Here is a 13404-nt window from a genome sequence, read left to right as displayed (position 1 = left end):
CTGATCTTTGAAATCTCTCTTGCTCGAAGTAGTGGTTAAATTTATGCTAATGACTGTAACATGTGAGAAGACTAAAATGGACTATACTCACGTGTATGTTAGCCTGTTGAAAAATGTAAAATGTTATTATAGAGTATAAGTTGCATAAAATCATAAGAAATGTTTAACGTTAAAAAGTTTTTAGAAAAATAAAGCCATCTGCGTACATAGCAGGTTCATTTTTTTTAAAGGGGGAGGTGTGACAATTGGAAGATTTTAGGAAAATTTCGATCATAAATGTATTGAGCAATTTAAGGGTTAAAAGCATCGGGTTAAAGTGTGATTCACTGCAGTGGTCCTGTTTTTATTTTAAAGAAGGATCCTGTTTTGCAGGGCGTGGGTGTTTTTAGTAGCCAGAAGATGAAATTGACAAAGGAATGTGTTTTTCAGTCTGGGCTAATGGACTGTGGTTTGACTGGGAAAGTACTTGTGGAATTAATATACTTTGCAGCCGTCAGAGATAATTTGTTTTCCAGCTTGGGGAGATGAGGTCATTGCTGGGTGGAACCAAGGAAGGCAGAAAGACATTTAAAAAATCTTTAGAGAGCAGTTTTTGGAGAAAGATTTGGAGGAGTTGAATTCTCGGTCCACAATTCTCCACAGTAAGATAGATTGAGAGCTGTATCTTTCTTTTCCTGTTGTTTAATGAGGGATTGAGTAGTAGTGTTTAAATGGGTAATTGTAAGCTGTTGTTTTTGGGTGTGATGTTAAAATGTTTAATATTGTCGCCATAATAAAATTTTATTTTAAAAATAACCAAGCTCTATTTCTTCATGTGATGACTCTTGGAGCGAATCATTCTTTCCGCAGTCTGACAAATAAACTGAAATATTGGGGGTTTGGTCCAGTATCCTAGCCACTGTTGGGGTCTGGTCTGGGATCGGAATAGTGGCCGATGTAACAATTGATTTGAGGTCCATTTCCCAGTCAGTCCTCCAGCACCTACCTGACTCTCGATTAGTGCAACATCTATTGCAGTTTTCCAACTGGGATGCAGGCCCCGTTACTTTCAGCTAATTTCAGCCCTCAGCTCTGTCACCCGGCTGTCATTGATATGAGCAATAGAGAGACAGAAAGGTGCCCGAGGAGAAAGTGGGAAGTTAAAACTTGTGGCTCAAAATCAATACTTCAACATTTGTCAGTTAAATCCATGTTATTTATACTGGGTTTTTAATTATTAGATTGAGGCATCGGAGGCAAAGGGTGGAGGGTTTTAAAGTATAACTTTTCCTTTCTAACTTGTGTCCGCCATGGCTCAGGGGGCAGCACTATCACCTCTGGATCATAAGGATAAGACCCAGTTAGGGACCTGTGGACAAAAACCAGTTCCAACATTCCTCATCCCAGCACTGAGGGAGTGCTGCACTGTCAGAACAGCTTTCTTTCAAATAGGATGTTAAACTGAGGCCACGTCTGCCCCCCTCAGATGGATGTAAAAGTTCCCACAGCCACTATTTTGAAGAAGGGCAAGGGGAGTTATTCCCGGTGTCCTGGTCACTATTTATCCCTCAATCAACATCACTAAAACCAGATCATCTGCTCATTATCACATTGCTGTGTGTGGGATCTTGCTGTGTGTAAATTGGCTGCTGTGTTTCCTACATTACAACAGTGACTACACTTCAAAAGTACTTCATTGGCTGTAAAGCACTTTGGGACATCCTAAGATTGTGAAAGGCGCTATAGAAATGTAACTTTTTAAATTGAAGGTTTATGTTTTCTGATCTTATCTGGAACTTAATTGATTTCAGTCACACCCAACTTACCATTAAATAAATTCACTTTCGTTCAGACAAGACTTTAACCAATTAAGACAAAATCAGAATTCTCCGGATAGTAAATTTAAAAATAAATTTATTAAATGAAAATATTTACTGAACAACTTTAAGACATTAACTTTTACAACTTCATGTGGGTGATCAGCCTGTAGAAGCGTAACCCTCTCTGGCTCCTTCTTTGACAGTAATTCTTGTGGAATTCAGCCTCGGGAGTCTGGCTCCTTCTTTGACAGTCATTTCCTTCGAACTCAGCCTCGGGAATCTTCAGTACCTGGCCAACAAGGAAGACTTTTGGAACCTCTACTTTTATCCCCAAAGTGACCGTTACCGCACGTCAGAGTTGGGCCTGTTGTAACATGGCAATTGGTCAATTTGGTCACTAGATTAATTTAATTGGATCCCCAATTACTGACGCCACCTTCTCTCATTATCTTAGACAGGAATACAATAGAACTGTTTCATACTATCCCTTTATCTGAGTCTGTACAATCCCTTATTCAGACAGTTTCAAATGTTGAGGCGAATCAGAACTTGAAGGTCTCTCTTGCCAGTACATTTATCCTCATTGCACATTCTTTACATACACAGCAATGAAGCTTTTACAGCAAATGAAAATCAAGGTACGATCTAATGGCCATGATGCGCAAGGTGCAAATCCAAGTGCGCCACTTAGATCGCAGGAGAGTCTGAAATCAGGCACCTCACTAAGCGCCAATCGGTTTCAGATCTAACCGGCCTATTCCCATTGGAGAGATCTGGATACAATTAAGGCCAATCTCCATCCCATTAACGGGAAGGACACCCTATGTAAAGACCTTGATATAAGCGACTCCCCAGTCGGTCACATGGACGCCGATTAGTATTGGCCCATCCAGACAAGAGCCAGGCGTCACGGTTCCCGAGGGTTCCCGGGCCATTGGGAGGCCCCTGAGTGGTGAGGGTTAGGGCAGGGTGGCCCTCCCTGGCCCAGCCCCTGGAACGTGTGCACTTGGCACTGCCAGTCTGGCACCGCAAACTTGGGTATTTCACACTCTGCCCATTCATCCATTCATGAAGATCATTCATAAAGACTGAGTCTTGATTTTGTGTAACAACAATATCTTTCTCCCCATTTCAAATCCCCTGTGAAAATCCAAACACAGAGTATCGTGAAATTATTAGATTTATAACAGAACGAGTTGTTGGGATTCACTGCCTGACAATGGTGTAGGAAGTAAATTCAACAGCAACTTTCAAAAGGGAACTGGACAGATTCTGGGGGAAAAGGAACTTGCCGGGCGATGGGACTAATTAGAAAGTTCATTCAAAGAGCTAGCATGGGAATGATGGGTGGGATGGCCTCTTCCTGTGCTCTCTGAGACTTATTTGCATTTGAAGAAAGTGGGAAATACCTGGAAGCCACTTCCGACAATGCAGGTAGAAGCAGAGATGTTGGAATGTTTCTAAAAGGAAATTGGACGTGCTTTTGAGGGAAGTAAACTGACAGGGATATGGGGATAGAACGGGGCAATGGTTTGATCTACAGAGATCTGCAAGTTGTAAATCTTGGAATTCCCTACCCCAGAGGGCTGTGGGAGCTCAGTCATTGAGTGTGTTTAAAGCAGAGACTGACAGATTTATAAATACCAATAACATAAAGGGATATGGGGATAGTGTGGGGGCAAAGCATTGAAGTGGATGATCAGCCATGATCGTATTGAATGGTGGAGCAGGCTCGACGGGCTGAATGACCAACTCCTGCTCCTATGTTCCAATGGTACAATGATAAGCAGGAAAGTAAATTGTGAAGAGGACATAAGGAGGTTAAAAAGGTATATTTTAAATGAGTGGAAAAAGATCTGTCAAATGGGGAATAATGTGGGAAAATGTGAAATTGCCCTGTTGGCCAGAAGAATAAAAAAGCTTATTATCTAAATGGTGAGAGATTGCAGAGCTCTGAGATTCAGAGGGATCTGGATGTCCAAGAGCATGAATCACAAAAGGCGAGTATACAGGTACAGCAAGTAATTAGGAAAGCTAATAGAATGTTATTGTTTATTGTGAGGGGAATTGAATACAAAAGTAGGGAGGTTATGCTTCAGTTATACAGGACATTGGTGAGACCACATCTGGAGCACTGTGTACAGTAATGCTCTCATTTAAGGAATGATGTCAATGTGTTGGAAGCAGTTCAGAGAAGGTTTACTGAACTCATACCTGGCATTGGAGGCTAGTCTTATGAGGAATGATTGACAGGCTGGGCTTGTGTCCGATGGAGTTACGGTGACAAGATTGAACCGCATAAGATCCTGAGCGGCCTCGACAGGGTGGATGTGAAAGGATGTTTCCTCTTGTGGGAGGATCTAGAAATTGGAGTAACTTTAAAAGTAACAACTTGGCCATTTAAGGCAGAGGGTTTGGAACTCTCTTCCTCAAAGGGCAGTGGAAGTCGAGACTTTGAATATTTTGAAGGCAGGCTGGATTGATTCTTGAAAAGCAAGGGTGTGAAAGGTTATCGGGTGGGTAGGCAGGAATAAGACCATACTAAGACCAGACTTAATAGGAACAGGAGTAGGCCATTTGGCCTTTCCAGCCTGGTCCATCTTTCAATAGGATCACAGCTGATCTGACATTTCACACATTCACTTTCCTGCCCTTTCCCTGTAATTCTCGGTTACCTCACTGATCAAGAATCTATCTCAGCCTTAAATAGACAAAGGACTCTGTCCCCACAACTCTCATTGTTCCAAAGACTCTCAGAAGAATTTCCTCCTCATCTCAGTCTTAAATTGACATCTCTTTATTTTAAGATTATGCCCTCTGGTCCTAGATTCTCCCATGAGGGGAAACATCCTCTCAGCATTTACCCTGTGAAGCTCCTTAAGAATCCTGTATGGTTCAATGAGATCACCTCTCATTGTTCTAAATTCCAATGAGTAGAGTCCCAACCTGTTTAACCTTTGCTCCTAAGACACCTCCATACCTGGCATCATCCTCGTGAACCTTCTCTAAACCTCCTCCAATGAAATAATACATTTCCTTACATAAGGGGATCAAAACTGCTCTGTTCTCCAGATGTGGTGTCACCAGCCCCTTGTACAGCTGCAGCAAGACTTCTCGACTCTTATACTCCAACCCCCTTGGAATCAGGGCCAACATTCCATTAGCCTTCCTGATTACCTGCTGCACCTGTCTGCTAGCTTTCTGTGTTTCGTGCACAAGTTCCCCCAAGTCCCTTTGCGTTGCAGCTTTCTGCAGTTTTTCACTATGTAAATAATACTGTTCTTTTGTTCTCCCTTCCAAAATGAACTTCACATTTTCCCACATTATGCTCCATATGGCAACTTTTTGTCCACTTGCTTAACCTCTCAATATCTCTTTGCAAACTGTTTGTATCCCCCTCGCAACTTGCATTTCTACCTATTTTCCTGTTGTCTTCAAATTTGGGCACAGTACGTTCGCTTCCTTCCTCCAAGTCATTAATATAAATTGTACACAGTTGCGATCCCAGGACTGATCCCCGGGGTACACCACTGGTTACAGGTCACCAACCTGAAAAAGAACCCCTTATCCCCACTCGCTGTTTCCTGCTCATTAGCCAATTCTCTATCCACGCCAACTCCATGGGTTCTTCTCTCATGACATAACGTTTTGTGAAGTACCTTGTGAAAGGCCTTCTGGAATTTTAAATACAACACATCTACTGGTCCCCCTCTATCCACTCTGGTTGAAACTTTCTCGAAACACTCTGATAAATTAGTCAGACACGGTTTCCCTTTCACAAAGCCATGTTGACTCTGTTTGATTAGATTATGATTTTCTCAATGTGCTCCTACTACTTCCCAATAATTGATTACAACATTTTTTTCAACAATAAATGTTAGGCTAATCGCCCTATAGTGTCTTATTTTTTTCCTCCCTCCCATTCTGAATCGGAGGGTTGTCACAGTGGCAGTTTTCCAATCCTCTGGTACTTCCCCAGAATCCAAGGATTTTTGGAAAATTACGATCAATGCATCCACTATCTCTGCAGACATTTCTTTTAGGATCCTCGGATGCAGCCATCCAGGGGACTTATCTTATCCCCGTTAGTTTGTCCAAAATGACTTCTCCAGTGATGGTATTTAATTGCTCCATTCTTTAGTATTAATGGGATAGGCAAAATATCTTCCACCATAAAGACTGATGCAAAAAACTCTGTTTAACTCCTCTGCCATTTCCTTGTTCCCCATAACTGACACAGCGGCATGGAGGCACAGTGGTTAGCACTGTTGCTTCACAGCTCCAGGGACCCGGGTTCAATTCCCAGCTTGGGTCACTGTCTGTACGGAGTCTCCACGTTCTCCCCAAAATGCGTGGGTTTCCTCCCACAAGTCCCAAAAGACGTGCTTGTTAGGTGAATTGGACATTCTGAATTCTCCCTCTGTGTACCCGAACAGGGGCCGGAGTGTGGCGACTGGCGGATTTTCACAGTAACTTCATTGCAGTGTTAATGTAAGCCTATTTGTAACAATAATAAAGATTATAATAATAAAGAATATTATTACTATTTCCTCAGATGTATTTTCTAAGGGGCCTCTGTGGAGTTGAGGTTTCAATCAGATCAGCCGTGAACTTATTGAATGGTGGAGCAGGCTCGAGGGGCCGAGTGGCCTACTCCTGCTCCTAATTCGTATGTTATCACATCCTTTATAATAGATTGTAGCATTTTCCCTCCTACTGATGTCAGGCTAATGGGTCTGTGGTTCCCCGTTTTCTCTCTCCCTCCTTAAATAGTGAGGTGACATTTACCACCTTCCAATCTGCAGGAACCATTCCAGAATCTATAGAATTTTGAGAGATGATCACCAATGTATCCACTATCTCTACAGCCGCCTCTTTCAACACTCTGGGATGGAGAGCAGCAGCTTTTGGGGAATCATCAACTTTCAATCTCATTAATTTCTCCAATACTACTTTTTCACGAATACTAATCTCTTTCAGTTCCTCGTGCTCACTGGTCCCTTGGTTCTCTGGTGTTTTTGGGACAATTTCTGTATCTTCCTCCGTGAAGACAAACACATTGTTTAGTTTCTCTGCCATTTCCTTATTCCCCATTATAAACTCTCCTGTCTCTGCCTGGAATGGACCCACATTGGTCTTTGCTAATCTTTTCCTTTTCAAATTCCTATCGGAGCTTTTCCAGTTCTCCCCAGTTTGCTCTCATATTCTATTTTCTCTTCATCAGTTTCTTGGTCCTCCTTTGCTGAATTCTAAAACAAGTTCCCAATCCTCAGGCTCACTACTATTTGGGCCACTTTATGAGTCTCCTCCATTGATCTAATAGAATCTTTAACTTTTCTTGTTAGCTACGATAGCTTCATTTTGCTGTTTAATTTTTGCTTCTCAAAGGAATCTATATTTTATGTAAATAAAATGTGAGTGGTTGCCTGTCTATTGTCTATCGTCATACATAGAACAACAGAGAAGAAAGGACAGCACAGGAACAGGCCCTTTGGCCACCAAGCCTGCTCGGATCATGATGTCTGTCTAAACTAAAACCTTTTGTGCTTCCAGGGTCTGTATCCGTCTATTCCTATCCTATTCATGTATTCGTCAAGGTGCCTCTTAAATGTCACTATCGTACCTGCTTCCACCACCTCCTCCGGCAGCGAGTTCCAGGCACTCACCACCCTCTGTGTAAAAAAACCTCCCTCACAGATCTCCTCTAAACTTTGCCCCTCGCACCTTAAACCTATTTCACCTGGTACTTTAATTTTATAACCTGGGAAAAAGCTTCTGACTATCCACTCTGTCCGTGCCACTCAGTTTTGTAAACTTTTATCAGGTCGTCCCTCAACCTCCGTCGCTCTAGTGAAAACAATATAAGTATATCCAACATCTCCTCTTAGCTAATACCCTCCATGCCGGGCAACATCCTGGTAAACCTCCTCTGTACTCTCTCCAAAGCCGCAACATCCTTTTGGTAATGTGGTGACCAGAATTGGAGGCAATATTCCACGTGTGGCCTAACTAAGGTTCTGTACAGCTGCAGCATGACTTGCCAATTTTTATACTCAATGCCCCGACCAATGAAGAAAAGCATGTCGCCTGCCTTCTTAGCTCCTTATCCACCTGCGTTGCCACTTTCAGTGATACGTTTATTGTAATTTCCCAACCTACCACAGACAACTTACCCCTCATACCATGACAGTTTCCTTCTGTGAGAAACACCCAGATAAATTAGACAAAAGAACCCTGTAACCACCATAGCCCATCTTCATGGCAACGTGGCTGCTTTGGGAACTAAATATCTTCCGACGTGCAAACACCTTTTCATTCTGTGCTCCTCGCCAAACTTGGAACCAGGTAATCGCAACTAGCCTCAAAAATGGTCAGCCCATCGGAGCCAGAGGTGTTAGACTGGCCAGTCCAGCAGAAAGAAACCCTCCAATCATCACCATTCACCAGATGTCAGAATGAACAAAATGCAGTCCTGGATGTCAGTGAGAGCAGAACCAATAACAACGGAGCCAACATCTGTAATTTGTGAACTTGTTGGAGTCACAACAGGGTGTGATGAATCACAATCCCCCCCCTCCCCACATTGAGAGATGAATGGTCTCTCCCCAGCATTAACTTGCTAGTGTCTCCGTAGTTGGGAAGGATCATTCAATGTCTCCCCTGCTCAGAGCAGGTGAATGGCCTCTGCCAGGTGTGAAGTCGCTCGTGTTCCCGCAGGGTGTCTGGATATCTGAATCCCTTCTCTCACTAAGAGCAGGTTAACACCTTCTCCCCTGTGTGAACTCGCTGGTGTATCTGCAGGTGGGATAACTGAGCGAATCCCTTCTCACACTGAGAGCAGGTGAACGGCCTCTCCCCAGTGTGAACTCGCTGGTGTGTCAGAAGGCTCGATGAAGTAGTGAATCCCTTCCCACACCGAGAGCAAGTGAACGGCCTCTCCCCAGTGTGAACTCGCTGGTGTGTCTGCAGGCTGGTTAACTGAGTGAATCCCTTCTCACACTGAGAGCAGGTGAACGGCCTCTCCCCAGTGTGAACTCGCTGGTGTGTCAGCAGGCTCGATGAAGTAGTAAATCCCTTCCCACAGTGAGAGCAGGTGAACGGCCTCTCCCCAGTGTGAACTCGCTGGTGTGTCTGCAGGCTGGATAACTGAGTGAATCCCTTCTCACACTGAGAGCAGGTGAACGGCCTCTCCCCAGTGTGAACTCGCTGGTGTATCTGCAGGTGGGATAACTGAGCGAATCCCTTCTCACATTGAGAGCAGGTGAACGGCCTCTCCCCAGTGTGAACTCGCTGGTGTGTCAGAAGGCTCGATGGAGTAGTGAATCCCTTCTCACACTGAGAGCAAGTGAACGGCCTCTCCCCAGTGTGAACTCGCTGGTGTGTCAGCAGGATCGATGAAGTAGTAAATCTCTTCTCACAGTGAGAGCAGGTGAACGGCCTTTCCCCAGTGTGAACTCGCTGGTGTGTCTGCAGGCTGGATAACTGAGCGAATCCCTTCTCACACTGAGAGCAGGTGAACGGCCTCTCCCCAGTGTGAACTCGCTGATGTATCCGCAGGCTCAATGAAGTAGTGAATCCCTTCTCACACTGAGAGCACGTGAATGGCCTCTCCCCAGTGTGAACTCGCTGGTGTTTCCGCCGGCTGGATAACTCAGTGAATCCCTTCCCATACTGAGAGCAGGTGAACGGCCTCTCCCCAGTGTGAACTCGCTGGTGTGACTGCAGGGTGGCTAATCGACTGAATCCCTTCTCACACACAGAGCAGGTGAATGGCCTCTCCCCAGTGTGACTGCGTCGATGAACTTCCAGCTTTGATGGAGCCCTGAATCCCTTTCCACAGTCCCCACATTTCCACGGTTTCTCCATGTTCTGGGTCTCCTCGTTTCTCTCCAGGTTTGACTAACAGTTGAAGCCTCGATCACACACAGAACACATGTACAGTCTCTCTCAGGGGCTGGTTTAGCTCACTGGGCTAAATCGCTGGCTTTGAAAGCAGACCAAGGCAGGCAGCAGCACGGTTTAATTCCCGTACCAGGCTCCGGAATGTGGCGACTAGGGGCTTTTCACAGTAACTTCATTGAAGCCTACTTGTGACAATAAGCGATTTTTATTTCATTTTCATTTCATTTCATTTTACCCGCTGTGAACGGTGCAATATTTTTTCAGACTGTGTAACTTGTTAAAAGCTCTTTCCACAGTCAGTGCTCTGGAGCACTCTCACTCGGGTGTGTGTGTCTCGGTGCTTTTCCAGTCACACTGATGGTTAAAATCTTTTGAAGCCGACAGTACAGACAAACATTTCTCCTTCTAGATTCAAAGGCCGATAATATTCAGTTCCAAGGAATTGAAAGACTCAGCCAGATCGAGACGTAAAGTTTGAGATTTCTCTCTGTAATTCCTCCTCTTCGTCTAATATCCTGTGAAAACAATTTACAAAAGACATCACTGTCAGTACAGAATAGAAATTCAGAACAGACAATTCTAGTTCCTAGAGAACATTCTTTACTCTCTCATTCCTCAAAAGCTGTAAATCTCCGTCCCACACACTCTCCCTCCATTCTCACTCTGCTGTATCTAATATCCACCCACCCAATTCTTCCACAACTTGAAAGATCACCAGAGGGTCCTGGAGATGGGCAAGGTGAGGTGAGAACTGGCTCCCACCTCACCTTACAGTGAATTATGTTGCTTTATCCTGTGACCCTGAAAATTGTATCCGACAACTCCGTCAAGTCTTTCAATAATCCGACTACTGCCTTGGTCTTCGCTAAATCCTTGAAGGGGAAGAATTGGAGCGAAGATTTGCAGCCCAGACTAACTGAGACTCTAATCTGGACTCTTTCCCTATGATGGTGTTGTTGTCTGAATTTGTTATCTGTTATCCTGTTGAAGGGAGTTGTTATTCCGTGAGGGCCGCTTGAATGTCTTCTTCTTCTCCTCGAGTGTTCCAGGGACTTGTATTATATTATCTCAGTTATGGCAGATGGGCTGTGTGCTTATATTCCATCGTCTTTCTTCTATTATCCGAGCGTCAATCATGGCAGATCCTTGTGGTGCCATTGCCAAAGGGTGGGAAGTGGTGGATGCAGGTCTTCATGGGTGGGTCTAAAATGTGGGAGGGACATTCGATCCCCATTCCCTTGTTGGCCCTTCTTTTCTTCTCCTCAGTTTGGAGAAGGTACCCTGAGGGTAACGCCAGTCTGGCCATCGGATTAATCCTCCGGGTCCTCAGTCTTACTGAGGAATGTCCCCTTGGATCTATTGTGGTGGTGATTATTTTGTATTTTTGTTATAATGGGAGGGGTTATGTTGACTTTATCCTACTCTGGTACAGGCGGGGCTTTTATCTGTGAAAGGAGCAGTTTGGGGAGACTTTGGTGCCTCTGGTGTAAAGTGAGTTGGAGGAGGGGGTAATGGCGAACGCCCGATTGTGGTGTGAAAATCTGTTCCTGTTCTCTCTGTCGCCTAACTAATGGTGGCAGTTAATCTGCAAATTTTCTCAGGTAATGTATGGGGTATCCATCACCCTATCAGAAGGAAAAATATCCTCTCCTTTCTTAAGGAGAAAGTCGACATAACCTTAGTGCAGAAAACTCATCTGGATGATGAGGAACAGTTCTGGTCACCCTATTATCGGAAGGATATTGATAAACTAGAAAGAGTGCAGAAGAGATTTACAAGGATGCTGCCAGGACTTGATGGTCTATTTTAACCTGTTAACTGGTTGTTCAATTGATCTGGCATTTCATCTCGAGGCTCTGGTCCCTCAAATATCCTGTTCCAAATGAATTCTGCAACGTGTTGCTTGGATTTATGTTGGCAATATCTCTTGTTCCACTTTGTGCCCATTTCCCACCATTTTTTCTGTTACTCTGTAGCACTCATTGTTTAAAAAATGATTTAAAAAATAATAACTTATTAAAAATCTGTCCACCTCATCCGTGAATATATTCAATGACCCCCACATCCCACTGGTCCCTGTGGAAGAGAAATCCAGAGACTAATAACCCTCTGAGGGACGAGATGACTGGAAATATATAACATAGCTACAGTACAATATTACAAAGCTAGAAATAATAATAAATATACTTTCTTACAGAACCATAAATATCTAATTTGTACCACATAACACAAGACATGTCTCCGTCCGATATTCATTTACTGTCTCCTTAAATGTCAGCCATCTCCTGGGGAAACCAGCCCTTTCATTGTGAACATTGGGAAAGAGACCGTCCTTTCAGAAAGACAAATAAATGTGTCAAGCTGAGGGAGCAAAGGATGCCAATGTCTTTACGAGAGAGAGAGACCTGGGCCAAGCTTTTCAGAGTCTGCACCCTCCCTCGATTCACTTCCATTCCCTTCAGAATGAGAAAATAAAGAGTTTTACTCACAGATGTTGGAGAGAGGAGGAAGTTTTCAGTCCGTGTGAGGTCCTAGTTCTGCTCATTGTTCAGCTTCCGCATTCAGACAATGGGGGAGCTGATTGGATGGAGGAAGAGAGTCCTTCCGGTTCACCAACTCTTCCCATTGGGCAACAACTTTGCGGCGCGCGCAAAGGAATCTGTGGTGACGTCTCACGGTTCCAGTGCGCAAGCGCGGCAACTCCGCCCGACTCATTGTTCCCCCTCCTCGAGACAAGGTTTCCAGACAACCGGCTGACAGCTCCGGCCACAGCGAGAAGCCTCTCGGTGATTTCCCCTCCTCCCGGCCCGGGACTGCGCATGTCCAAGAGAGAGGAGAGGCTGCGCATGTGCGAGGAAAAGCTCACCCCCTGACCTTCCTGATGAGGTGTTGACCAATGAGAAGAGTTAGGACCGGAAGGACTCTGCTCCTCCAGCCAATCAACGCGAGCTCTGTGTGAATGGTGATTGAGCTTCACACAGACTGAAACTTCCTCCTGTCTCCGACACCTGTGAGTAAAACACTTTCTTTTCTCTCCCTTTCCATTTCTTTTCTCATTCTCACCTTCAATTGGTCACGTGCAGCAACTGAAGGGAAAGGAAGTGAATCCAGGGAGGGTGCAGACTCTGGAAGGCTTGGCCCAGGACAGGCGCAGCAGGCGGTGGATGGGGAGTGGAGCTCCCTCTGCGCTGTCTCCATCAAACGCAGGCTCTCGGAGGGCCAGGTCGGCGTTTGCGGAATGGAGGAAGGAGGGGAGCTGGATATGTTACTGAAAGCGGCAGGTCGGATTGGGGCCAGGGTTGGAATTCTAACGGAAGACCGCGCCCGCCGCCTGCAGCCCGGGGTGGGTTGGTGCTGGGTTGCTGCTGCTCCTGGAGGCTCCGGGGGTTGGCTCCTTGGACAGTCGGGATAGACTCTGGGACTTTCCAGCCTTTTACTGACTGTTGCCTACATGTTGCTTTTCGTGAGTTTCGGCTGGAAGGTCTCGAGGGCCGGAGGTCACGACATGGAACGTGTAATTTGGTGAACTTTTTGGGGGCATTGTATTGTCAAAGTTAATATTTTCCCGCTTCTGTGGTAGAAAAATTCAACACACTCGTTACGACAGAATAACAAGCTTTATTTTCGAAAACAACTGCTTGCAGTAATGGCTGAAACTTGAAGTCAGAGGGCAGTCAACAAAACTGCTCAGTCTGTCACAAGT

The 13404-nt window shown here is 44.9% G+C and overlaps 2 protein-coding genes across 2 annotated transcripts in view; one reads left to right on the top strand and one right to left on the bottom strand.

Moving 5' to 3' along the window:
* LOC140420057 (uncharacterized) overlaps positions 1 to 13404 on the top strand; it is a 263088-nt gene that overhangs the window by 51758 nt on the left and 197926 nt on the right. The gene's annotated exons all lie outside the window — the stretch shown is intronic.
* Positions 1877 to 12477, bottom strand: LOC140420055 (uncharacterized). Its single transcript, XM_072504073.1, has 2 exons — positions 12191 to 12477; positions 1877 to 10216 (listed from the first exon to the last, which is right to left on the bottom strand). Exon 2 carries the CDS (start codon positions 9663 to 9665, stop codon positions 8547 to 8549), a length of 1119 nt encoding a protein of 372 aa, XP_072360174.1. The 5' UTR covers positions 9666 to 10216; positions 12191 to 12477; the 3' UTR covers positions 1877 to 8546.

Source organism: Scyliorhinus torazame, chromosome 5 (assembly GCF_047496885.1).
Source record: "Scyliorhinus torazame isolate Kashiwa2021f chromosome 5, sScyTor2.1, whole genome shotgun sequence".
Taxonomy (NCBI): Eukaryota; Metazoa; Chordata; class Chondrichthyes; order Carcharhiniformes; family Scyliorhinidae; genus Scyliorhinus; species Scyliorhinus torazame.
Note: the sequence above shows the minus strand (reverse complement) of the source record. Positions and strands in the feature narration are given on the sequence as shown.